The following is a 27,548-nucleotide window of genomic DNA, read 5'->3' as shown; positions in this document are numbered from 1 at the left end:
GGGTTCCCCTCGGGAAGATGGTGTAATTTTTATTTCGTTCCTTTTTCTTTTTCTATGGTACCATTAAAGAAAAATATTGGCAATGTGTTTCACGTTTTTTTTATATTTCCGTGTTGTGGTTTTTTTTATACGTATAGAGTAAACGATCGCGTCCATGCCCACTCCTGCCTAGGGCCTGGCACTCAGGCTTGCAGTATTAAATAAAATAAATAAATAAATAAATAAATAAACCCATCTGTCCGGGTATGTGCTACTCCGCGGGTATGTTTCCATACGGACGCCAAGAAAACACGCCAAATGGAAGCCAACAGCTCGGATGCAAAAGAAGAGGGAGAGGAAGTACAACCGGCGGCTCGACTGTGGTCATGTTTGTCCCCGGCCCGGTTGGCCGGGTAAGCTTCCCGCTCGCCTGACGGCGCCGCCCACGTTTCAAGACGCGGGCCTTACTGCGCACCGCCGCGCCCGAGAGCGCGGCGGTGCTGTCCTCTCGCACCGCCGCGGCGCACTCCAGGGCATTCATGGACCATGATCGCAGGGACTCCGTTTGGAGACAGCTGACCGACGCTTTTGGGAACCGGAAGTACTTCCTCATCTCGGCGGCCGTGAGTATAGCGACGACCCCCGTTGTCCTGTTACTGCTACTTCCGGGTCCCGTGTAGCCGCGTTCCGGGTAAGAGGAGGGTCTGGGCTGGGCTTACACTTCGGTGCTTTTCGGAGAGAGCCGTAGTTAAATTCACGGAAAAGATCATGATGACGCTGTCAGGTCCATCGGTCGGACGATGATCGAAACGATGCTCGGAGGAAACGATGGATCGTGGTCGACGGCACGTGCAAATGATGAGCCACCCCAGGCAAAAGTAGGATGTACAATATACATAATGGCATAAAAGAAATCAGGCAGGGCCCGCATCGAGCGGGGCTCGCCGCTCTCTTCCTTCTCAAAAACATCAATCTCCTCGGTTTCACCATCAACCCCCCCCCCTTCCCCCAAACTCAAAAGGGACGTCACAATTTGAAAGGGAGGATTGCTAATTGATTAACCGCCACTAGGCCACTGGTTGGCCACAGTGACAAAGAAAGCTAGGTGGGTACAAAATAGTCAAGTGACCAACCTCTCACTCTCATGCAGAAACCTGGAGGTGTTCCGCAAAACTCAAATATAACAAGGATGTAGGAAAATATGGTTCCGGAAAAAATGTTACCGGAAGAAATGATCCCGAGGCAAAGGTAGGAAACAATGGTCCCGGAAAAGTTGGTCACGAAGCCGAGGCAGTAAAAAGTAGTCTTGTTGAGCACAGCCGGTTAGTCGAACCATGAAGTTTTGTTTTACCGAAATTCAGGTTGTGTTGCTTTCATTGCCTGATTCGCATCTAATTTTTAACTTGCCGTTACACAAATCGACAAATGTTTCCCACTGATGACGTCTCCATAAAGACACCACATATATCTCTTTAAAACAAAGACAACAATAAAAAATGCATCAAAACAACGACGAAAACACTAGGAAGAAACTGTGAAAACCTCGCGTGTAACGCCGTGAATTCGCACAAAAATGCGGATTCGACGGAGGAAATACAAATGTATGTTATATAATGACGTAGATAGCAATAAACGGTCGTAGGCAAACTAAAAAACCATACATACAAAAACAAAAAAACTCTCACAAGCGTGCGAGTTTTTTTTAAATGAAAATTTTTTGTGTGAAAAATTCTTTATGATTTCCACCCCTGCATGTTGATGACCTGATAGCAATGTAAAAGACTTCGAAAATCTGGCATTGTTTTTTATTATTTTTGTATTCGACGCCAGTTGATAAGCCAATCAACTAATCAAAATTGTCTGGCAATTACTTTTGGTTTTAAAATTTTATTCGATGCTCAGACCTACCGTTATTCCATCCATCCTTTCATCCATCCATTCATCGGTACATAGATCGTCCACCCATCCATCCGTCAAACCACCCGTCCGTCCGTCTGTCTGTCGATCTGTGTGCCTACCCAATCTACTTTGTTAGATTTTAGCCTCCAGAGGCATTCATTCCTTGTCCCTTATAAGTATATTAAAGCACTCCATCTCTTCCTCAATGCTTTAGCTAAAACGCAAAGGGACAAAATCAAAACAGCTAAAAAGTTCAGATCTGAATAACGTGAAGGGAAACACGTCGACTTGAGCATGGGACCATTTTTTTCCGATATTGACACTGGGACCATTTTTTCCGCAACCATTTTTTCCGGGACCATTTTTTCCGTTTAATCAACCAACAAAAACCAACCATCTAACGGCAAGCCTAACCACGGTCATCGGCTCTCGGGCGGCTCATCTTAAGGTATTGTTCATACCGAGCACGCCTATAATTGTGCCCGCGCCGCCAAAAGTTCCTGGCCTCACAAACACGTCGAGCGCATAACAAATCCTGGCCGCCAACCCAGTGACGTCTACCAGCCACCGAGTCGCCAGGGTCTGACGTGGAACGAACTGAAACTTCTCCCAGTAGGTTTGAGCAGTCTAACCGATCTAGCCGCGGTAGACGGTGCGTCTAGTGCCTCACCGCGAGCCGGCCCCTTCATATTTTGACCCTCTGAATGACCCCTAGCTCCGATTTGCTGCGGGCATACTAATGGCGGTGATCGCGGTCGTTAAAACTTAATTGGCCCCACTCCGCCGGTTTCCCAAACGAACGAAAGGAAATCCTCCTTCAAAAGCTAACACCGCTTTTATCTACTCTGGGGTGACCGACGGACGCGTTTGTATAGGTGGTATTCATTGAAAAGTTTAGCTGTCACTTTGTTCGCTTGGCAACACTGGAAACGGCCACGGACATGGCCGATGCGCCACGGACATGGCGCGGCTTGTGCCACTGCGCCCGCACGCCGAAAAAAAACACCGGCGTGCGTCGTCTGCTCCGTTTCAACCCGATTCTCAACGGTGGTGTCAACATAGATGTTATTAATCGCACTCACATTGGACTCGAGGCATTACTTTGCATTTGGTGGGGTGGAGATTCGAACGTCCAACACACAAAAAAGCGCTTTTCCAATCATGTGCTTAGCACGGACAAGTATCGCCATCCTGCGGAGCCCGACCTAACCAGTAACGGCGCCCTCTCAAGGTTGTCTGCACGCGTGCCTCGCCAGTGAATACAAACTATACGTCCTCTTTGGGCCTGCTCGTGAAGTGGAAACAAACGCGGGGCGAACAAAAAAGAAGCTTCCGCGGATTCTCCTCACACCCTCGCGCCCAAGTCGGCTCGGCTGGCCTGAAAACAAACACAGTGCAGGTTAACACACTATACCCAACGTGCCGAGCGGTATTAACTACTAAAGGGACGTGCCAAACTTAATATCCGTGCTCTTGCAATTCTAACGAATTGTAAGAGCAGGGCTCTTGAGGGCAGGTCGACTGTAGTGCCGGCAGCCCAGGTGGAGCGCCGACAACACCGACACCGAGTTGTTTGCATGAGTACCAAATGTTCCGGCCATACCTTATGCGCTCGTCCTGTCTTCCCTTCGTTTGTGTCGCGTTTTAAATGCAGAGCATTTCAGTAACTCACGATGTCACCCGCGTTGACGTGCGTAGTCCGCTCCGTCGTTGTCCCTACTATATAAAAAAAAATACTATCCGGCGTCAGGTTTCGATCCCACGACTCTGCGGGCGGAACGCAAGGTACATGGTGCTCTACCCACTGCGCCACAAAGCCGACACAGAACGGAAGGTTACGAACACGCCTTATATCCTTGACTCATTCAACCGTCGGCCACACGTGCGCCCTCTCCCCCGCGTCCTCCTCGCCTTCTCTCCGCTCGCAACGCCCTCTCTCGCCGCGTTCGGTTCGGGCGCACAACAGCTGGGGACGTGCGCAATTGGATTCGATTGGCTTGGCTTGGCTTGGCTTGGCTTGGCTTGGTTTGGATTTGGATTGCATTGGATTAAAGTGGATTGTGTTGGATCGTGTTGCGTCATAGCCGCGCCACGTTGCGTCATAGCCGCTCCACGTTGCGTCATAGCCGCGCCAGGGGTTCACGGCACGTTTCACGTTACACCATCGACTTCATCGACAATGTCTACGCTGGAAGACAACAATTACAACAACAACAACCAATACGTAATCCATACGACTTGCAGGCGCGCCCCCCGCGGAAATGCTCTGCATTTGATCGTGCCCCTCACGAGGGGGATGTTTTTAAGTGACCTAAACGTACTCTCTGCCTAAATTTAACTTAGCCATGACCACAATAGCAAGACGGATCACCACTGAGTCCACAGCGCGCTTTACTATCTACGCCGACGATATTTCTTCAGCGTTTGGCCGCAAAGCTGGGACTGATCTTTTTGGCGGCCGTCTATTCAAAAGAGGCAGAACTGGCATATCACGATGCCGGATTCGGCGTTTATCTGAAGGCCTTGGAGCAACAGGACACCGCTCAGAGCCTTGCCACCCAAGCACCGCCGAGGGGGTCTGGAGATAACCTTGACGAGATGCGCTTGCCTTTGCGTTATTATCATTGATGGGCCGCTGCGTTTTGTGCATGCCTGGCTGTTTTTTCCTCTGCTTGCACCACAAATGTGTCGAGTGCCTCACAGAGAGACAGGGTGGGAATATCCGATGACGTAACGCTCTCTCTCTATCTATCTGTCTGTCTGTCTGTCTGTCTGTCTGTCTGTCTGTCTGTCTGTCTGTCTGTCTGTCTCTCTCGCTCTCAGGCAAGTTTAACCGCTTCCTTGGTCGCCGTCTAAGATAACAGCAGTTACCAGAGACAGCAAGAAAAGGAAAGCGGGAAAGCTGCGTACTAGGTGACGTTTGTCGTATCCAGAAATGCAGCACTCGGGCCTTTCCTCTTTACCAACGGTGGCCGGTATAACATGTCTCAGTATGATAGTCAGCCTGCTCAATAAATGCTCCGCACCACCCGTTGCGTGGCTGAAAAGAAAACACTGCATTGTTGAAGCTGTTTTGACATGCAATACCATTTATTGTAGCGTTTTCCTACAAAAAAATCAACATAACTTTCGTACTGAAAGTGATTGAGATTTTGCTTATTTATTTTCAAGTGTTGCGCTTTTAACACGAACGCGTTTAATTCCGGGAGTCACGAAGATTTCGCTTACGTCATATCCGTCACGGAAGTGACGCCAGTACAACAAAACAAGCGGCTTGTAAGGGTGCACCCCTGCACACAGTGTCTTCTTGAGGGGAAGCAGCCTTTTGTACTAAACAGCACGTTACACTTGGGGTTCTTCGTGTTCGGGTTTTATATTACGAAAGTGTTTTATGCCGGAATACACCAAGATTTCACTGACGTCATATATGTCACGGAAATGACGCCAGTACACCTTTGCCGAAGTGACCCGCCAGCAGGACGTCGCTCGCCACGCACACCCGCCGTCCCGCAAATCATGCTCAGCTGCAGATTTCCCTTGCACATTTTACTTTCGTGTTTTACCGATTCCTATGACAGAGGAATCAACCACAGTTTTTCTTCAAGGTTTCGGCATGCATGCCTTCCTACTTTTCTCTTCCCCAAAGGCTCACCCAACTTTTAGCCGGACATGGACGGTTCCCCCATTATTTCCACCGGGTTGAACTTCTGCCCAATAACACGTGCTTCTGAGGTCCCAGTGCTCCTTCCGTCAGCCACTATCGCCTGGATTGTGCAAAAAAAGTTCCCCTTGTGTCCCGATTATGACGCGTCGTTCGCCTCCCACTGGAACTTCCTTACTTGCGTCAGGCACAGGACAAAGTTTAGCGGTGGAAATTTTAATACGACTGGTGGAGTCTGCCTGCAATAGCATGCGGGACATTTCGCGGCAGTGAATCTGGTCTTCAAGTATCTGGTGCCTGTATATTCCACCCGTCATATCTGCCCTCCCCTGCGATCTTTGAGTAAAGCCTGTACAGGCAAAGCTAGAGCCACTTTCTTAGCTACGCCTAAGAGTAACGCCCCTGATGCGCGCCGGCAGAAATTTTGGTGCCTGTAACCAGGGTGGCCAGCTTTATGCGCCCGATTTCGACCGACCTTGACGGGCGGAGTTGGTCCGGGCGCCACTTGGCAACCATGACAGCTGTGTTTACTTTTCAAAGATTTTGAGACAGCGCGGCGGTGCGACAGGGTACGTGAGGCTCGGTTGCGCTAGTGAATCTTATTTGGTGGTTCTATGTTACGGTATCGGTGCTAAATAAGTTATACGCTTTTCTTGTGGCTCTAGGTTACGCTAGGGCACTGTCGTTCTTTACCAGCGGGAAGCAACGCAGAGTTTTCCACCTTCCGGCTGGTTGAAACAGCCCAGTACAGAGCAGCACGGCATCGCTACTCTGTCTGGGGCTTAAAACGTCGCTATCAACGTGTCATACAGCCGCACCGCACTCCGAAAATCCCGATTTATTGAAGAACGCGTGCACGCAGCAACATAGAGGCACCAAAATGTCTGCGCCCATGGATATTCCGGGGTAGACAAATGTCACGTGACGCGGTTCGACCAATGGCCGCTGTCGGCGGCATACAACAATGAGAGAAAAGAGTGCCGATACTCTGAAACATGATATAGTGATTCTAGACAAAGCCTGTGCTGATGCGTGTTTGAACTTATGTTCATCTACAAATTTTGTGACGTTCGCGTGGTCACCGTGACTGCACCGTCATCGGCTGTGTGGTTCCTCCGGGCGCTGCTCCCCAGCCTTGTGCCCGTGCTGCTATGTGGTCAAGCAGTGTGCGCCGTTCGCGATTTAAAAGTGGTGTTCCCGGATTTTCGGGGTGGGCACGGCAGGACCGGTGACCCCTCTCGTGTTCTAGTGGCATGCTCTAAGGTATTTTCCTTAGCGCTCCTGTGCGTGTTCCGTACGCATGTGAACCTGCAGTTCCATGGGGGTACGACCTGGCCGAAAGTGAACCAAGATGGGGGGGGGGGGGGGGGTTGCATTCTACGACTGGCTTTTTTAGCAAAAAGTATGTTTGGTTTATAACTCCTGTTCATCTATTTTTAATTGGCTGCAAACCGGCAACCGGCTCTAGCGTTGCTGGAGCGGGTGTTGTTCCCAGGTTATTGGAGGAATTGGAGGAATTGGAGGAATTGGTAAAAGAAGGATCTGGGCTTCGCTTAGTATTTGATGCAACATGGAAGGCTGTGTCTAATCTCTCGGCAGCCGTGAGAATTACCTCCGATAAATTTTCACGGCAGTTTTCGTAAAAGCTGGCTGGCCGAAAATTCGCTGAATAATATTGCCTCCCAACTTAACCTAACATAGTGCAACCTCACGTCACCGAACCTAACGTAACCTAACCAACTCTACCCAAAGTATTCCGCCCTATCAAAGGCATCATAACTTACCCAAATCCAGCCCAATTGCATCTAAACTAACCTAACCCTGTCCAACTATACAGAACACAAGCTATATTAAACATAATCTAAGCCATTCTAGGATCTTTGATCGCTTAATATAGTAATACCCACAACAAAAAAAGCTTAACGAAATCACGATGAGCGAAAGCTTCAAAAAAATTACGAAAGCTAAAAAACAACCCCCTTCTTTTCTGACGGTCTCGAACACGGACCTTCCTGTTTCAAAGCAGAAGCTATACCACAGTGCTACAAAAGCTGCTATTTTTAGACGCCATTTCTCGTCTTGGGATTTGGTGTAGCCGTATCGCCTCTGCCAGCGAACGGTGGATGCAGGTGACCTTCGTGTTGATGCTGGCAGCCCTGGTCACCGCCTCGAGGCACCTCAACAATGTGCGCAACCAGGCGGTCGACCCTCGGCGCCGCGTGCCCTTCCGGCTCAAGCAGCTCAGCAGCCAGAGCACGCCAGAGGGCCTGGTCAACGACCTCTCGCACTTCATGCTCGGGCCGAAGGCCAAGGACGGCAACAAGGTGCCACGCTCGCTCTCCAATATTCCGCCTCCAACTGCTGGTCTCGCTGCGCGAGGGAAGCCCGTCCTCGTCAGACCACGGGCGGTATTCTCGTGTTTGTCCGTTTCGAAAGCGTCCGTTTAGCGCCCGTTTTATCGTGACGTACTTCCAGTTGTAGGCGGGCTTTGGTTTGACTTTTGCTCGGATGTTCTTAAAAACACATTTTAAATGACTAAACCTATTTTAAACTATCTTTTGTGTGTTTATTGATCCGCCAGTGAGCCAACAACAAGGCGACAAAAAATCGAGTGCTCCAAATCGTCTCCTCCCAGAAGCCGCGGCTCATAGCTCCGCCGTGCAGCCATGCTTGCATGGCGTCACATGAGAGTCTTAGCTTTTAGCCAATCAGGGCTTGCTTAAAACGGACACTTTTGAAACAGACACAAAACGGACAAAACAGGAGAATACCGCCCCAGTAGTGAACCTTAGTATGGTCGGTCGCGTAGAGTGTCGTACTAATACATACTAGAGCGAAATATGACGCTGCAATCACGGGCCGTCGTGGGCGCCGCCATTGTCGCAAGCGACGTTCCTCGCCTACTTGGCTTGGCTAGCCACACGGCTTCTTTTTTGTCTCGAAGCCAAAATCAACAAAAAAGGGTGACGTCTTTTTTTTTTGTTCATCTTGCATGAAGCTTTTAAATAATTCCTTACAAATAATTTCTTCTGGAGCTTCAACTTTATAATAACACAGCAAATTTGATATATCTTCTACAGTAATATTGTTACCTTTTTGCGGCCAGAGACAACTTTCAAGCCTGTTCATGAGACATGCCAAGGATAAGTGGAACGTGCCTGCCCGGTACTTGACGCAACGCCCACTGAAGCGCGGCTCGCCTAGAAAGTGGAGCCACATTTCCTTCTAGTATATATTAGTGTGAACCTCTATGGTCGGTCGGGAAAGATTGGCCCTGAGCGCAGAAAGTTCCATTTCACTTCAATCGGTTTCTTGAGAGCGAGTGGAGAGAGGCACTCTAGCACACGCGCACATGTCTATGCAGTCGCATACTCGCACACATAGACTTGGAAACCAAAGCGCAAACTTATGCAGAGACGGGGGGGACAGCACCAGCGCTTAGAGAAGCCCTGCAACACTTTTTTCAACTTTTTTTGAAATCTTAAATGCTTGCAGAGCGTAGTCACGCAACACACGCAGTACTTAGATTGGGGGGTCGCAAAGTACCTCAGCCAAAAATGACTTCTCTATGCCCATCAGATAACTTCCAAACTATCTCAAAAAATTCTTGTCTCTTTCCCGGTCATGCCGTTCTTCGACGGCTCAAATTCCCTCAGTAAGGCCATGTAGCGCCTGTTGGCTGGTTTTCATTCAGTTGCAGCAATGAACGTTTTTCGATAGCAACTTAAAAAAAAACACAAAAACAAAGCAGGAACATAAGGCGTATTTGGTGCGACGAGCAAATCACGCAGTGCCGCTCTATGCTGGCGATAACTATAGATTTCGCAGTGGTTCCAGACGCGAAGCAAAGAGTGAAAGCGCTGACCGAAAGTGTTGCAGGGTCCCTTTAAGGGGGCTCGCCTGGTAACATTCCTATGCGAATTCCTAAGTCATGACCTACTGGCCTAAAAAGCATCGTGTATCGATACAAAAAGGTTTTGAAAATTCATATAAATGTTCCTAACGGTGTAGTTTGCTTCCTTTAGACATTTATCGCTTCTTTACCGAGATAAAAAATAAACGAGAAACGCATTTTGCTTTATCCAGTTTTCACTAGATGGCGCTATCCGTAAAGCAAGCGAAAGTTTTATTTTTTTATTTGAGTACAGAAATGATACATCTCTAAAATAAGCAAACTTGTAGTTGTGAACATTATTATGCATTTGTAGAGCTATTTGTACTGGTGCACAGCAGTTTGTAAGTCCGTGGGTCATGAAGCAGTAAGTCCAATAGGAATGTTAACAGGTGAGTCCCCCCCCTTGAGAGATGGTGGGTTTCCTCGATTATCCGTCCCGGACCGTCCAAGGACTGCCCGAGACGCGATCCGGCACTCGTTTTTCCCATGTGTTCCTATGGAGCTTCCGATGCGAGGACAGTCCTCGGACTGCCCGCGGACCGTCCAGGACTGGAAAATTGAAGAGGCCCATTGTTGTCCTCTTTCTTTGTTCCTGCCAAGATGATGATGATGATGATGTTTGGATTTTTATGGCGCAAGGCCGACTGAGGGCAGAGTGTGCCAAAGGATGGTTAGTTCATTTGAGGGACTCCTGTTAAGATGGCCGCCTGCTCAACCTAATCTGGTGCCCTGCCTTCCACCACAGTCGACCGACCCTCCAGCCAGCTGCCGGCACCCGGACTGCCACTGGGTGTCGCTTTACCTGCGCAACCGCGAGCAGAACGCCCTGGACCCGTGCGAAGACATGTACGGCCACGTCTGCAGCCACCGGTGGAGTGGGGACGAGTACCCGTTCGGGACGCGGTCATACCGCGACCTGACAGTGGGGGCCACGGTGGCCAACCTGCACCGGTACTTCAACGCAACCTCAAAGAAGGCCCACCCGGACAAGAAGAAGGAGCGTTTCTTGCACCAGGTGGGCATATGACGCATTTCTTCTCCCTCGCGGTCTGCTGATAACCGCCATCACTAGGCCGGTTGACCATCGTTGGACGAAGGCCGCCCTAAGCGGGATTCACGGCGACACCCTTCTCGAACTTTACGAGTAACTTGTTTAAGTGCAGCTTTTTTACGACCGACCATTTTTTGACGGATGCCCCGAATCCTCCGGTGTTGCCTAAATAGCCAGCAGTGGCGACACCCCCGCCATTTTCCGGCGATTTACTATAACGTGATAATTTCCTGTGAGGTCACAGAATCTTGTTTGTGCGATTGGTTGCCGCGGACCAAGGCCACCAATAAGAAACATGATTAGGCGACTGCAGTGGGGCGTTTGATTGCATCACTTAAATGCTAAAGTGAAATTAATACACTCAGCAGTACATATTCAGTGCCGGCCTCTGTCGCGTCACTTCTGCGTAAATGGCGTCAGTTTGGCGCGAAATTTGATATTTTTTAACAGGAAAGTGTTTTATTCCAGGATTCACGAAGATATCACTTACGCCATATCCGTCACAGAAATGACTCCAGTACAACGAATCAAGCAGCCTGTAAAGGGTGCACCTCTGCACATAGGGTCTTCTTGCGGGGAAACAACCTTTATTACTAAAGAGTACGTTATACTTGGGGTTGTTCGTTTTCGAATCGTATATTTTAACACGAAAGCGTTTTATGCCGGGATACACCAAGATTTCACTGAAGTCATATCCGTGACGGAAATGACGTCAGTACACCTTTGCGGAAGCGACCCATCTGTAGGACGCCGCTCCCCAAGCACAGCCACAAGACAGCCGCCGATCCGCAAAATATGCTGAGCTGCAGATTTCGCTGCACATTTCACTTTAGCGTTTTACCGATTCCTATGACAGGGGAATCAACCCCATTTTCTTTTCAATATTTTTTGGGCTGTTTTGATTAAAGACCTTTTTACGGTCGGGATGTAGCAGAGTGAGTTACCATAGGCTAGTAAAAAATTGTATTTTGTCTCTACAGCCCGTTTACGCGACAGCAAAAGCGAACGAGGATAAGACCGCATCATCTAATGACGGTACTTCACGTGCGTCACAGACAAGTTATCTAGCATCATCTGTCCTGTAGTTCACGTAAGAGGTATTTATTTCGCAGCAAGCGAACATAATCGGAATTTTTGGGCAGTTACCCACGGTCACTTTTCACGGTCTTTTCACGGTCACACGTCAAAAGACATATGCTTGATCCTCACAGGTGAAGTTATTCGAAGCCCATTGAGCTATTGATTAAACATCGTCGCAGTGCGAGGAAGAACATGCAAACGAAATCAATTGAACCTCTCAGGTAGAATACAGCGACCTTTTGGTTAGATGTGGATAGCAACAGAAGCTTACCGAAGTTTGGCGTATAATGCCACGTGCCTGAACGTGGCATTAGACATGAAAGAAGGATAGAAAAAGTGACGGATACCACGCACGGGATCGAATCGACGTTAAAAACGAAGCTTTCATCGTGGCATACCAGGCTTGAAATGAAATGGCGTGCAACATTATTTAACACGAAAGTAGTTTATTCCCAGATACACCAATATTTCATTGATGTCATATCCGCCACGAAAATGACGCCAGTACAACGAAGCAAGCGGCCTGTAAAGGGTGCGCCCCTGCACACAGGGTCTTCTTGCGGGGAAGCAACCTTTAGTTTTAAAAAGTACGTTATACCTAGGGTTGTTCGTTTTCGGGTTCTATATTTTAACACAAAAGTGTTTTATGCCGGGATACACCAAGATTTCACTGACGTCTTATCCATCACGCCATTGGCGCCAGTACACCTTTGCCGAAGCGACCCGCCAGTAGAACTTCGCTCGCCAAGCACACCCACAAGACAGCCGCCGACCTGCAAATCATGCTCAGCCGCAGATTTCGCTGCCCATTTCACTTCCGTGTTTTACCGATCCTATGACAGAAGAATCAACCACAGTTTTTGGAGTCTGTTTGTACTTGGCGTAGTTGCTGGTTAATAAGAACGGTGAGACGCGTGGCCAGTGCTTCGAGTGATACAAGACGTAAGAAGAAGCGTTGAAAGTTTCAATCTCTCTGTCAGAGACGCCCCCAGCTCCCAGCGCAGAAAACGTGATGCACGCAGTAACTGGGGTTTCCTCAGGCGCCTCCCCCACCCCAGCATTCGGCTGCCCCAGAAGATTCTTTTGGCGTGGTCCGAGCAAGCTAGCGGTATCTCGTGTAAATTAGCACCCCCCCCCCTTCCCCTCCACCGCCTTGAGTCGATTATCAGACCACGCTGGTGTGATAAGCGGAGGCTGGCTGGGGGTGTCTCGGGCGTAAGATTTGGGTTGTATCGTGTTGTCTGTCACCGAGCGGCGCACGGCGACAGAAAGCAGCAGCAGCCTCCGAATGAAGCTGAAGAGCCGAAGAAAGCTGCGCTTCAAAGGGGACTCACATCTTGACATGACTACGGACCTGACTACTTCATGACCCGCGGGCTTAAAAACCATCGTGCTGACATTTCTTGTTTACTTTTCTTGTTTACTTTTTATTTCAAGAAAGAAAGGATACATTTCTAAACGAAGTAAGCTAGGCCGGTAGGAACATTTTCATGGACGTGTAAACCTTTTTCTATCGGTGCATGATGCTTTTTAATACCCCTGTCACACGGCAAATGTAACGTCATTCAAAGTGAATGACATTAGCTGTTAATGATATTCCGTTCGACCGTGCGTGTCTACACGGCGAAACAAATGTCATTTGATAGTGATAGCGGTGACGATTGTCGAGCTCGCAAAACCGCAGAATTATATTTTTAAGCGCATCTAGGATGTTTTCACACATATTTTCGCAAAGAACATAACAAAGGGTTAATTTATTAAAGATAAAATAAGAAAATCGCCGGTTTAGGTGATCTCAGTACACATCACAAGCCGAGACAAGTCCGCAAGAAATCCGTATTAGGGTAGCGCGCGCACTGGGGACGCGATTTTCTTTTTTAGGACTTGTTTGTCATTCTTTATTTGAACAACAACACAAAGTGGAAAATATAAGTTTACTGGCAGTATTTTAGAAACAGCATTTGGTTTATTACTGAATTTCATTGTCTAGTGACCCCCCACTGCTGTCGACGCTAATCGTTTGGCCGCCAACTGAGGTTCGGGGCCTCAGTTAGCCGCTAAACGTCATTCGCCGCAAATGTCATTCGGTATTCTCCTGTAGCGCTGAAATAATGATATTTAGAGCGAATGACATTTGGTCTAAATGTGATTAGATCTGACTTGTGACAGGGGTATAAGACCGCGGGTCATGAGCTTACTAGTAAGCCCCATACAAATTTCATCTGGTAAGTCCCCCCTTGAAACGAAACTATGCGCACAACCGTTTTGCACTTATCGAACGCAGGTTTCCAACCTGTACCTGGACTGCACCATCGACTACAAGGGAAAGAACGAGCACCACACCCTTCTGGACTTGATGCGCGACTTCCACGTGCAAGACGTCGGCCACGACGAGAACCTGACCAGCTTGCTGGGGGCGCTCGACCGGGAGCTGCGCGTGTTCCCCTTTGTCCGTGTCGCCCTGACCCCGGACTTGCGCCGGGTGCAGGTGTCGCCGGCTGATACGCTGCTCAAACGGTGCGGACGCCATGCTGGCGAAAGCAAAGCGCGCCTGTCTTGCAGCATGATAGCCTTGTGGGACCGTACAGTTTCATTTTACCATGCCATCATCACCATCGTCAGCCTATCTACGCCCACTGCAGGGCACAGGCTTCTCCAATAGATCTCCAATTATTATATTACCATGTCATCATCATCATCATCAGCCTATCAACGCCCACTGCAGGGAAAAGGCCTCACCCATAGATATCCAATTATCCCGGTCCTGTGCTAACTGCGCCAATTTAGCCCCGCGAACGTGTTGATCTCATCTGCCCATCTGACTTTCTCTGTACTACTCTCTAGCAGTACCGGTTATCATCATAATCATCACCATCACCATCACTAAGACGGTATAAGGTCCGTTACTTTCAGGCAGTGCCATTATCGTCATCGTCACCATCATGAACAAGATGGTGTAAGGTCCCCTCCTCTTGCGCAACAGCATCATTTGGCGCAACACGCGTCGTCGCAGGCAAAGGCGCTTGCATTTCTTTGCGCGTGAGTTTTTTGCTCCTTTTTGAAAATCATCACCATCATCATCATCATTAGCCTTTCTACACCCACTGCAGTGCAAAAGCCTCTCCATATCTCCAATTATCCCGTTCCTGTGCTAACTGCGACCAATTTATCCCCGTAACGCCTTGATCTCATCTGCCCACCTTACTTTCTGCCGCCCCCTGCCACGCTTGCCTTCTCTAGGGATCCATTCTGTTACCCTTAATTAACAACGGTTATCTTGCCTTCGGAATAAATGCCCTGCCCACGCCCATTTCTTCTTCTCAATTTCTACTATTATGTCTTTAACACCAGTTTGCTCCCTGACCCACTCCGCTCTCTTCTTGTCCCTTAATGTTACACCTATCATCTTGCGTTCCATTGCTCGCTGAGTCGCACTCAATTTAAGTTGGACCCTATTAGTGCGCCTCCAAGTTTCTGCCCCGTAGGTCAGTGCCGGTAAAACGTGCAGCTGTCATACACTTTCTTCTGCAGGGACAATGGCAGGCTGCCATTCATTATCTGAGAATGCCTACGGAATGCACTCCACCCCGTTCTTATACTTCTAATTAAATCTGCTTCCACGTACTACCATGTACTAGAGAGAAATATGGCGGTAGTGCCTAGGTGAGTCGCGCTTCCGTGAGCTTGCAATCATGTACCGGGTAGGAACGTCCCACTTGTCCTTGGCATGACTCTCCAAACAATCTCAAAAACAACATTTTGTAAAACACAATGTTGTTTTTGAGATTGTCACGGTAAGAAATCTTATCACGGCAACCGTGAGAATTACCGTCAGATATTTCTCCCGGCAGTTACGTGTCATTGGCTAAGCATGTTGCCCGGAGGTTCAATGAAATAAATATTCCCTAAAAAGCCGTTTTCGTAGATGTCCCTGTAGCGCTGTAGTGTGGTAGTGGCTTATAAACGAGAAGGGTCAGGTTCAGGTCCAACATTGCGACGTTACTTTTCTTTTTCCGGAATTTTCCGGTCATCGTAATTTTGTTAATGTAATTTTGTCAAAGCACAACGCCATAGCCCCTGAGCCACCGCGGCGTATGTCACTGGTTGGACCACAGAGTCTACGTAGTACGCGCTATTCTGAGGGCCGTCCCTGCGGAAGCTGTTTGTCGCCTTTTTGTGAAGCTTGCTTTGGAGGACTGCTGCGAGAAGTTTCCGCTTCTGAAACGAGCAGGTACTACCTTTCATCGGAAGACCCCAGAGTGGAGGACTACGTGAGGATCGTGGCGCGGACCTTGGCGCTGCTCAAACCCGACACGGACGGGCGCAAGCACGCTCAGAACGTGCACGACTTCGAGCGGAAGCTCGAGAACGCCTTCGCGGGACTCGTTCGTGCGCAGAGGCAGCAGACGGTGCCGGTAAGGACCGTTTCAAACTGTTAAAGGAGTACTGACACCAAATTTAAAAGTTGAGTTAACTATTCAGAACGCTTCCGTTTTATCAGGAGATATCTCCCAGCAAGTTTCAGCAGCAACCGTTCGGCGTAACATATTTTAAATCCGTTTAATCTTCGCCCGCACGCGAAAGCCCCGAGCGGGCCGAAATGACATCGTCTGTTCCTTGCCCCAAACTATAGTGCCTAGAATATACTTATAGGCACTATACCCAAACTGCCGACGAAGCCGACGCGCTGGCTGTGGTTGGCGCACGCTGCTCCGGCGTGTGTACACGTCGTGGTTTTGTGTCTGACGTCATGCTGCCTGGGTGCGTGGGGACGGTGAAGACCTCGGCCGGTCTGGGCGCACGCGCGCGTCCAGGGCGGAAGCGGTACGGCAAGAATGGTGCCTGCGCGCGCAGGCACTGCCAGGAGGGCGCTCCCCACCGTAACGAATGCACGGGCATGGTGAGGGCCGGCCGCGGAACTAATCCCCCTTGAAGAAACGACTGCTGAAGTGCCCAGACGGGTCCAGGTCAACACGGTAACGACGGTACACACGGAGCATACTGAGTGCTAAAACTACCTATTCCGTCTGTTCCGTGCTTACCGTGAGTACCGGACCCGACTGCGCCTGCGTGTGCGCATATGACAAGTAGGACACACCCCACCGTAACGAATGTGCAAGTGCTCAGTCGGGGCCCGGTGAACACGGTACGGACAGAACGGACGGAACAGACGGAATGCTAAAACTCGCTATTTTGCCGTGCCGCGTCGGAAGCAGCCGGCTTGCTTGGGGGGACGAGAGAGAGAGAGAGAGAGAGAGAGAGAGAGGGAGGGAGAGAGAGAGAGAGAGAGAAGCTTTTATTCGAGGAATGGTCACGGAGGGTTGGCGGTAGCTGTGCGTACCAGGACCTCCTGAATCACCTGACTAGAGCTACCCAACGATCTCTCCATAGCTCGCTCCTGGAGATTTGAGGGAAGGGGCCGTCAGGGCAAGCCCACGTGGAGTGCTCCAGAGTGGCACGTTGGCCGCGTTGAGGGGAGTTGGGAGACGGGAATGAGGCGGGCTGTGTGTGGTGCAGACGAGCACTGCATGGGAGAGTCCGTTTGCAAGAGTTGCCAGTGACGGGTTTGGCCGGTACCTTCTATTCGGTTTGGTGAGACATCAAGGAGGGTGGGGGAAAGTGGTACGAGAGAGTCGGTAGTGCTCTAAAATGTCACTGAACGTGATTTGTACATGCGCCCGCTTCATCCTCGGCTGGGTCCACGGGCTCGTAGTATGTGCCACGCGCTTTCGCACTTTGAAGACGCTTGATGCAGCCAATGCTTAAGCTCTCAATCCACATTCACGCACAGTTGCACACCGATTGACACTCAGCTCTTTGTAGTTTTGTCCCTGACATGCTTGACGAAAGAGCTGAGTAGTATCTTCAACGAAAAGTTGCACAAGATTAACAAAAATGGCTGCGTCTTAGCTCAAATAACCCTGGATATGCAACGCAAATGCTTGACTTAACCTGGTTAAGTCTTAGTTTCACGTAGTTAACCTTTGATTTAGCTGTTATTATTATACTCTTCGTCCAAAGTCTGCCTTTGTCTACAGTTGGGGTCCCGCTTGCGGTGTTTTCTGAGCCGAACGGCTTGCCGGGCGATATCCTCGGGGTCGTCAGACGCCACTTGTCGACGACGGCTCAACTCGTGCAGCTCCCGCGCAACGCTTAGGAAAGACGGCCCAGCCTCGCTCTCATCCATGGCCAGGCTCGCATGCACGCGTCGAGTCAAGTGTGCAGGCGCGAACCAGCTACGGAGAGCGCATGCGCCAGCGGCTAGCGAGCGCGGCGGTCGGCGCGGAGCTCGGCCCGGCGAGTCACGTGATGAGTTACCAAGGATACGGCGCAGATGGGGTCAAATGAAGGTCAAATTCACCGCAACGGCGAAACCGCTCGACGAGATTTGTAAAACTTCGCTTTAAAAATAACCCTTACCGGAATCAAAGTCGCGCCTAACGCTGGTTCCTACTCGGCCATCCGAGCAGGGGTCCGTCGCCTGAGAAATTCACGGTACAAGTTACCAACGGAACGCACTTCGTATACGACATTTTCACCTCAGTGTCTCTCGAGGCTAAAGTTCCGCCTGTGCCCGTCTCATCTACACCGGCGGCATTAGCGAGTTTCAGGGGACTGTTTTTCGCGGTCCGCTCCGCACCGATAGCAAGCGGGAGAGCAACAGCGCATGCGTGGTGCGCTTCCCCGCGAACGGCACTGGCTCCAGTTGCGCTGAGCGGGAGGCCGATACCGGAGCGACCGTCGAAAACGGTCAACTGGAACTCCCTGTTGTTACGCTAAGTAAAGAAACGATGGCCGTCAGTTAACGCAATTCTGTAGCGATGCGTCGCGCTTTTTTATTTATTGTTGGGTGAAAGACGCCTTAACCTAATTCTACGGTTTATACAGTTAGATAACCCGCACAATTACGTTCACCGCCTGGAATGAGTGAGTGAGTGATCTTGTATGTTTTGTCCAAACGAAGGCGAACGCATCCAACCCGACTCAAACAAAGCGACATCGAAAAAAATTTTCGATACGCGGAAATCTTTAGGACTTTAAAACTTTTCTGTCCCCCTTAAAGGCTGCAGTACTTTCGTATTCTTACCACTCGATATTCCTTTTCTGTCTCAACTTTGGGAGGCTGCTTGTTTACATGTGTTCGTGTTTGATCGGTTTGCGGCAACGTGAACGGGTGCTTTGGGCAACAAACCAGCTACGGCCTTTGCTATGGACATGGGCTCCACCTAACACAAATATATTCCAGTCTGTGCAGAGATATTTGAAATATCCTTATTTGCAGTTAGTTTCCAAGTGGTTTTACGTAGTTCGAAGACCAAACACGGGAAACAAACACGCATTCTGCGGAAAACAATCCACACGATGGGACAAAGCATGGGAATCACATAACGCAGGTGTTGTATTTTCACGTTGAAGATTTACGTAAAACCTTAGATGAAAAAGAGCTCGGCTAGTTTGTACATGGTACTTCCGTGAAAAACAGCGCAGACGACGGTACAAAGCAACGAAACCAAACAACACAGGCGCAGCGCCTGTGTAATGGGGTGTAATGGGGTCCCCTTGCTTTGTACCGTCGTCTGTGCTGTTTTTCACAGGAGTACCACGTACAGGTGTCGCCAGAAGTAATTGGAGCACGGGAGCTGTGGCCGAACCGCATATGAACGCCGTGTAGCTGCACCGGCGGCAAACGAACGGACGAGAACACGCATGCGCGCCTGGCGATGGCGATAGCCCACCTATACATCTCAAAACCCTCCTTTTAGCCGGTATTCGAGAATTCTTCGCAGAATACTGGTCTCGGGGATGGCGCTAATAGCATAGAAACATAAAAAGATTTGAAGGAAAAAAAACTATCACTGCAGATCCCTGTGAGAGCGCCGCTTCTCCGGCAGTTTGCGTGCGCTGGAAGTGTGCCAAAGACGTTGTCAGACGTGTCTCTGCTATCAGCGTCATCGCTGAGACCAGTATGCTGTAAAAAATGCTAGAAGACAGGTTAAAAGAAGTGGTTTGAGATGTATAAGTGGGCTGTCGCCGTCGGCAGGCGCGCATGCGCGTTCTCGTCCTTTCGTTTCCCGCCGGTGCAGCTATAGCCTATGCGGTTCGACCACAGCTCCCGTGATCCAATTACTTCTGACGGCGCCTGTACCATCTAGCCCTTCAGCAAACCTTCTTGCAACGCATCGTTGGTAACTCGGGAAAAAGTGGACGCTCGGCGCCACCATCGGCGTCCGATTAGCGCCGTTGCAGGGCCCTTTTAACGTCACCTTCACACGACGCGCGCAGGTGCAAGTTCAGAACAAGCGGGACGAGTTCCACTCCTTCTGGAAATGGGACGAGTACTTCACGGCGCTCATGAAGGACCGCAAGGACTTCGACATGTCCCAACTGACGGTCAGGCCCACGGACTTGCTGCAGCGGATGTCGCACGTCATCGGCGAAACAGACTCGCGCACCCTCCTGGACTACGTCCGTTTCCGCTTCGTCGCTTTTGTGGCACCCTTTCTGTCCGAAGATTTCCGGTTCCTCCTCCCACTCGGACACCCGTACTACCAGGAACAAGTGCCGGTCAGGTCCCTGGCCTGTCTCCACTCCATTGAGAGCGTCTTCCCTTACGCAATGTGGTTCTTCGCGTCGTCTGCGAACAGAGACAGCGTCGAAGCGACCCTCTGGAAGGAGCAGCAGAATATCATCGGAGCGCTGGCTACTGCTTGCAAGAGGGTCATCAGAAACCACCTGTCTCACTTGAACTGGATGACTCCAGCTGAGCTCGAAAGCACACTCGCGAGAACGGAAAACGCTTCCATTGTCACCGAACATGACTTTCAGGCTGCCTTCAACAATATCATTCAGTACTACTCGCGAATGGCGGTGCCCCTGGCAAGCCATTCCCCGCTGCAAGCCTTCATTATCCTGCAGCAGTCAAGCAGCGAGCTTTACTGGGCTTCCAAAAATGGCTCCCTCGACCTCGACGCCAGGAGAAGCGTGAGCAGTCTCGTGCCAGGCTACGAGTACGGCGAGTTCGACAACGCCGTCTGGATCACTCCGGCCACCCTGGGTCTCCTCAGCGCAGCCAACGTAGCGCCCATCTTCCTCATACCGTCCGTGCTGCCGCACATCATCATGGGCTTGCTAGCGCCCATCTACGTCGCGTCGGCGAAGCCAGGCTACGTGAGATACCACGAAACAAGCACAAGGATCACCAAGGCCAGGCTGTGCCTGTTCGAGCAGTACTACGCCGGCATGACAGACCTTCTGAGGGAAAACGTGGCGCTCGACTCGGGCTTGACAAGGTTTGTCGAACTCGACACGCTCGTGTCCATCTTGTACGACGTGTTCCAGATCTACAAGAACGTGACGACGTCGATGACGGTTGGCGTCAGCGGCGGGGAAGAGAACTCGACGGACGCAGAGCTCGATCAGTTGTTGGTGACCGCCTGGACACTCAGCCAGTGCGAGCAGACGACGCCCGCAGCTCGAGAGCAGACGGCTTTGATGTCGTCTGCTGCGGCTGACGAGCGGATGATTGCCGTGGCGAACGCGCGGGAACGGGCGATGATTCGCTTCATGGAGGTGCCACCGCGATTGAAAGTGGACATCTCTTTGCAGAACTTTGAGAAGTTCGCGGACATCTTCAACTGCCCAGTGGGCAGCAACATGAACCCGCCTCTTAGGTGCAGGATGCTGTGACGGTCATCAGTAAATGAGTGGCACCTACTCGTGATGATTTCAGCAGCTGGCGAGGATAAGGTGGGGTGGATGGCGGAGTTTAAAGGCACGTGCGATAGAGGGCGCACAGAGAAGAGGGGGGGGGGGGGGGCATTGAGGCCTTCGTTTCTCCCTGTAGTGTTAGTCCCATCCGCTACCCTCGCAGAGTTCTAATAAACATGTTGCCATGAACATCAAAATGAACCTAGTATTCCATCGCAGCACGCATCTTTGAAAGCATCCCGGCACCGCCCATTTGCCACGGAATGAAAGATTGCATGGAGGGAAGCTCATTGCACTCAGAAATATGTCTAAAACGATGTTTTCCGAACTAAGGTTAGCAATCTTGCTCGCTGCGCCGCGTTTCAATCATGCAATTCACGATTTTGAGTAAAAAAAGAACACTTGCTTTTTTTTCGGGGGTGTACGGGCTCCGGAACGTTTCCAGTGGCTCTACCGCTTAGGTTATTCACTTGAATGGGTGAATGCGTTTCCAAAGCAAACGCGTCTAGTTTAGCTTTTGTTGCAGCGTTTTCTCCAGATTTTATAGGCTCGTTTGAAGTTGTACTTGTATGCAGAGACGTTGAGTTAGATTACAGCAGATCGCCGTGGCGGCCCGAGGTAGCGCTCTCCGAAAGTATGCGGTGGGTGAGGGGAGGGGGCAGTATGCTGTGCCCGCACGAGGCGCTCGACGGTGCGACGCTGGTGCGAAAACGTGAGGGGGGTGTGCGCGTGACTATGATGTGCGTCCGCTCAAGACGCAGATCACGGTCCCTTCCTGAGACGCACTTCGTGCCGCCGCCGCAGAGGCTCACCATAGCTACCGTCGAGAGAACCCACTAGTAAGTGTTACCTCACGGCACTGCTGCTGTGCGCCCAAATATCGCACTATGTAGTATCGTAATCGCCAGTTCCTTTTTTGTTCGGCTGATCTTTTACAGTTCTTGCAATCTGTCATGCACCTGATTCCCCGCCCCAGTTCTTTCCGTCTTTTTATTACTAAAAAAAACACGGTCAAGCGCGATTATATAAATCAGACAGGCGATTTCAAGTTGCCAGAGATAGACTGTGAATGAAATATGAAAAGCTATGAGTATGTTGAATGCTTGTTTGATATTATGATGAGCCTATACATGCATCAATTCGTTGTTTAAACCCGCTGCGGTGCCTCAGTGGCTCAGTCGTTGTGCTGCTGCGCACGACGACGCGGGTTCTATTCCCGGCAGCGGCGGCCGCTTTTCTGATGGAGACGAAAAGCAAAAACGCCCGTGTGTACGAGATTTCGGCGCGCGTTTAAGATCCCCAGGAGGTCAAAATAAATCCGAAGCCCTCCACTACGGCGCGCCTCATCGCCTGCGTCGCGTCGGCGCGTTAAACCCCACAAGCAATCAATTCGTTGCTTAAACGTCACATGTGCAGAACGCGCTTGCCCACCTTCTTAAGATTGTCTTCATAACGTCCTCAAATGAGCTGTCCTCTGTATTTGTGGATGCTGGCCATTTTTATCACGAAATGGTTCATTTTAATTACCTCCTTCAAGCTGTTTGCCATACTCACCGCGAGCAAAATCAACTACAGTGAAATTTTTGTCGCATTACAGGTATGAGAATTTTAGACCGCTTGGACGTTTGACTAAGCAGTTTTAAGGGAAGTTACCTTGAGGTACTGAGAAAAAATGTTCGAAAAATATGCTTACGATACCTTTACCTTTACCAAAAGTTCAGTGAATGCACCATGAAATCCCTGGATAACGCCAAATGTCTTGCACTTAAACTCGGACGGCTTACACGTAAAACTGTTTTCATTCCCCGCTTTTTCGCTCAAACTACTAACCCCTCAGGAACCTAGCGAAACCACTTCAGGAAAGTGATATTTTGCACAAAGCAAGAAGCCAGCGTGAAGATGAAAAATCTAAAATAAGTTGCCGGGATTCTGAATATTTTTTTGCGTAATGCGCTGTCAAATCGTACTCCCCATGGATCTGTATGGGATAGTTTCCATGGCTCTGGAACCCGCCGCGGTGGCTCAGTGGCTAAGGCGTTGCGCTGCTGAGCACGAGGTCGCGGGTTCGATTCCCGGCCGCGGCGGCCGCTTTTCTGATGGAGGCGAAAAGCAAAAACGCCCGTGTGTACGAGATTTCGGCGCACGTTAAAGATCCCCAGGTGGTCAAAATTAATCCGGAGCCCTCCACTACGGCGCGCCTCAACGCCTGCGTTGCGTCGGCGCGTTAATCCCCACAATCAATCAATCAATGGCTCTGGAACTTAGTCGCGCAACGTGCAAGACTTGAAACTGTACACAAAGCAAGTCTCCACCCCCAATATTAGCTGCACAAAAATATTTTACATTCGCTGTATAACTGCAGAATAATCACTGTTGAAAGAACTGCCATGAGAGGGAAAGCTGCATATGCGTAATAACATTTGTTTTGGCCAATCTTTACTTAACGAAGCCGTGACGAGCACTGAACGTACCGTTTAAGCATACTCTTCCTAACTGTATCAACTCCGCCTCAGAAATCTTTTGGGGCTTGTGAAGCAACAAGGTTTGTTGCGTAAATCAAGTATTACCCACGAAGGAGCTATGATTGTTGACAAAAACAAATTTCCGATCACTGGAATATATACTTCATACTGTTTTTTTTTTTTTGGGCTCAAGTGATCGAGTGTACCGAACTCGTCCAACCATGACCACGTTCCAGTTATTGTATATGTTTCCCATGTTTATCATTGCTGCTCAACATAAGAACTAAAAGTTGACACAGTACGGACAAAATTCCCAACTTTTTTTTCTTCGCTGGAATGCTAAGATGGTCTTTTACCTGTGACACACGGCAACGCTAGATCTCCTTTAAACTAAACCCCTTTCGCCACGTCAAAGGACATTTTGTGGAAAGGAGTGGCGTTCCTGACACACAGCAACCCCCCGATCTCCTCTATCTAGTTGCTGTAACTGACACACCAATAAAGTGGCGCTAGCAGTTCTGTGGAAGAAACATGCACAATAACAAAAATAAAGTGCGGATAGACCTTTTTTTGTTATTTTAGAGAGGAACTGTGCGTTTTATTGTTGTCTAGAAAAAATAAATGGGTAATTCCACATATTTGTATTAAACAGCAACGATGTAGTGCTTTTTTTTGCTTATGTTCCGTGCCTAATCTGGCAACAGTGGGCAGATGTTTACAAAAGTACATTACGATTGAGCTTGTTTGGTGCAATTTATTTCATTGCAGTTTTAACAATTTATGAAAGTATTACGAAATCGCATTTGGTCTCACTAAGTTCTGAGATGCTTATGATTTGCTAGCGCCTGCTTACGAGGCTGCGCCGCTAGCTGCTCTTTTTCGTCGGGGAAAGGTGATAGGCGAACACCCCTTACGGGAAATGCCCGTTTCGGTGAAGGAGATTCTCCTTTGTCGTGTGTCACCGAGGCGAACGCCGTTTCGGTGGCAGTATTTCTCTGCAAAGGCCTTTTAGGTGCCCGTTTGTCAGGGGTAACTTTTCGTGTGATTATTTAACCTGCTTTCACCAGTTCTGGACGTGTACTTCTTGGTTTAAAATAGAGGCCTATTGAGGCGTTTTTTTTTTTTTCGAAATGAGGCAGGTCCACCGAATGCGAATCTTCGAAACGAGAGGAAGTTTGTTACTGTCAATGCTACGCTGTCAAAGCTATTACATGACATATTTACGTCAGCTAGGGGGCGCTTATGGCCACAAGTAATTAAAAATTATGCGATGAATTTGAGAAATATTGGGATCATGACTTTGGATTTTGCTCATATTGAATTGAAGCACTTATGTTGATGCTGCATTCCTAGAAAACTTCATTTAAAGTGACTTTCAAGAATGGCGTGATTTAGTTTTGCCGAAAAAGGCAATAAACATGCAACAGGGCTTCAAGAACAGTAGAACTATATTCATGGAGAGCAGGTGAGTCCTCTTGGCACCATTTACAGCTCTTTTCGAATTCTTCCCTAGAGTAATTTTCTTGAGGACGCCTGAAGGCACTCACGAAGTAACCAAGCTCTCCATTGCCTTGCCATGAATTTCCAAAATGCTTCACAAGAAGGCTGTGCATATATTCTTTTTCACCCTAATGAGGTGGTTCATACTTTTAGAGGGGCGGGGAGGCGGGATTTGCCAGACAGCTATATAGCTAAATACTGAAATGGTAAATATGGGAGTAAAAAAATAAATATGACCACAGTTACTTCGTAGGGTCGGGGTAGACGATATTTGTTTCACGTCTCTCAGGTTCATTTCGTTCACGTCTTCTTCCGCTTACTTCGCGTTGACATCTGGGTACCGATATTTCGCCGATCTCCCAGTGTCCGTCTGAATTCATAATAAGCCATCTCCGAAAAGCAAAAAAACAGAAAACTTGTGAAAACACCCATGAAACAGACTGAACAGTCAAACGAAAAGCAAGTTCCCCTTGGGCAAATGGATTTGGCTCATGTGTGCTTTTTTCTTACTTTTTTCTTACTTTTCTCCTAGTTCTTCCGCCCTGTTATCTATAGGGTATTCCATCCTCTACCCATTCCCCCGCCGAGTAGCATGTCAGTGTAGAGATTCTGGCAAACCTCTCGGCTTTCTTCTTTAATAAACGTATCTCTCTCTCTCTCTCTCTCTCTCTCTCTCTCTCTCTCTCTCTCTCTCTCTCTCTCTCTCTCTCTCTCTCTCTCATTTTGTTCCGTGAAACAACAGGATCTGGCCCATTTTCTATACGACCTGCGATCTGCATACACGTTTGCAGGACCTCATCGCATCTATTTTCTTGCCACCCCTTTTTTTATGGTAAAGTCGCCGAGTTTTTCTTGTCACTGAAGTTTTACTTGACTTATTTTCGGTTTCAGGATCTGGCTCATTCGAAAAAAAAACGCTCAAATTGTTCTATCATTTAAAAAGGGCACCGAATACTGTCGGATACTTTCGTCTACTCTGTATTACATCTACCCCTCGTGAAATACTATAACACATCATAGCTTAATTACAACATTTCTGTCTAAAAATGAGCCACCTTAGAGCATACACCACCGTTTCGGGAATGGCTTTTGTACTGAAACACAAGTAACTCAAATTCTATTTGGGGGAGGCAAAGTTCGTGTTAATTTTTAGATTTTAGATGCACATTCTAGATTGTTTCTTATGACAAGCTAATTGAAAATTGTGATCAATCGCCCTGCCTGAATTTTTGTATTTTTGGGGCTTCTTCGTGCTTTTCCGAGCACGTTGCATTCATAAGCACCATTCATAAAACTTGGGGGTTCCCCAAGGAAGCGTTCTCGCGCCCTTATTATTTCAAATTTCTGTTCATGACGTTGCCGATGAGATTCCCGAAAGGGTTCAAATCAGACCTTTTCTATCAATTGATATGATGAGCAGATTTTTCTGAACACCAACTTGTACGACATGTTAGCATGGTGTGGGCAATGCAACAAAGTTAAATGTAACTAGGGTGCGCATTGGGAAAAAAGTGTTCACAAAACTGTTTACATGAGATTTATTAACAAAGGAGGCATTCTGCCGTTCTCACATCAATCTGAAACCCGGGCGCTTATAATTGACGCAATGGAGTACAAATACCTCGGTATCACTTCAGATAACAACTTAAAGCCTGAATAAACATCTGTATAACCTAAGAGCGACATGCTTTGCAAACTTAGTTTCCCAAAGCGCAAATTTAACCATGCTCCTGCTAGTGCTAGTAAGGCTAGCCTATAACTGGCAAACTCCGAACGTTAGAATGTGCATCGATACTCTGGGACCCTTATTCTAAAACAAACACTGAGCCGGCTGAAATGATCCAAAGCGAACCAGATCGCCCTATTCATCCCAAGCATCGAAGGTCTGATCCATCGACTAACATTACGAAAGACACGGCATTCCGACACTTGAAATACGCCGTCAAATTCACAGGCTCGAATTCATCTCCCTTCCGAATAATACCCATCTGCCAATGAACCCTGATTTGCATTTTAAGCCGCTTACCGAAAGACAAACACGCAACTGCCAAACTCATTCGTTAACACCGTATTTCCCAAAGACTAACGTATTCAAATATTTACTCTTTTTCTCGCACCATGAACGACTGGAACTTTCTGCCACATTCACTCTATCGATAGCCCCTGCAGAGTCTACCGATCGAGCTGAGTCATGAACCTTGTTTTGTTCTTGTGCGCTAACGTAATGTTTGTTTTGATGTCCTGTTTAACATTGGTGCAGAATTCATTCCTCCTCTTGTGATGGTATTTAGATAGCCCTGGGGCGTTTTGTAA

At 48.9% G+C, this 27,548-nt stretch overlaps 1 protein-coding gene across 1 annotated transcript; it reads left to right on the top strand.

Annotated features, from left to right (window-relative positions):
- The first annotated feature begins 518 nt into the window (after positions 1-518).
- LOC144141577 (neprilysin-21-like) lies at positions 519-21,252 on the top strand. The gene is made up of 6 exons (XM_077673118.1): positions 519-602; positions 7,669-7,863; positions 10,180-10,449; positions 13,850-14,082; positions 15,797-15,980; positions 19,849-21,252. The coding sequence occupies exons 1-6, from the start codon at positions 519-521 to the stop codon at positions 21,250-21,252; spliced, it is 2,370 nt and encodes a 789-aa protein (XP_077529244.1).
- Positions 21,253-27,548: the final 6,296 nt, after the last annotated feature.

Source organism: Haemaphysalis longicornis, unplaced genomic scaffold, assembly GCF_048455015.1.
Source record: "Haemaphysalis longicornis isolate Haplotype H1 unplaced genomic scaffold, Haemaphysalis longicornis Haplotype H1 scaffold_6, whole genome shotgun sequence".
In the NCBI taxonomy this organism is placed as follows: Eukaryota; Metazoa; Arthropoda; class Arachnida; order Ixodida; family Ixodidae; genus Haemaphysalis; species Haemaphysalis longicornis.
The sequence above is the reverse complement of the archived record's forward strand: the minus strand, read 5'-3'. Positions and strand labels throughout refer to the sequence as shown.

What these genes read in the sequence shown, in the direction of transcription:
- LOC144141577 (XM_077673118.1), top strand. Translation starts at nt 519, where the DNA reads ATGGACCATGATCGCAGGGACTCCGTTTGGAGACAGCTGACCGACGCT. An exon ending in ACTTCCTCATCTCGGCGGCC is followed by an intron (nt 603 to 7,668) that starts GTGAGTATAGCG and finishes CGGTGGATGCAG; the next exon opens with GTGACCTTCGTGTTGATGCT. An exon ending in AGGCCAAGGACGGCAACAAG is followed by an intron (nt 7,864 to 10,179) that starts GTGCCACGCTCG and finishes CTTCCACCACAG; the next exon opens with TCGACCGACCCTCCAGCCAG.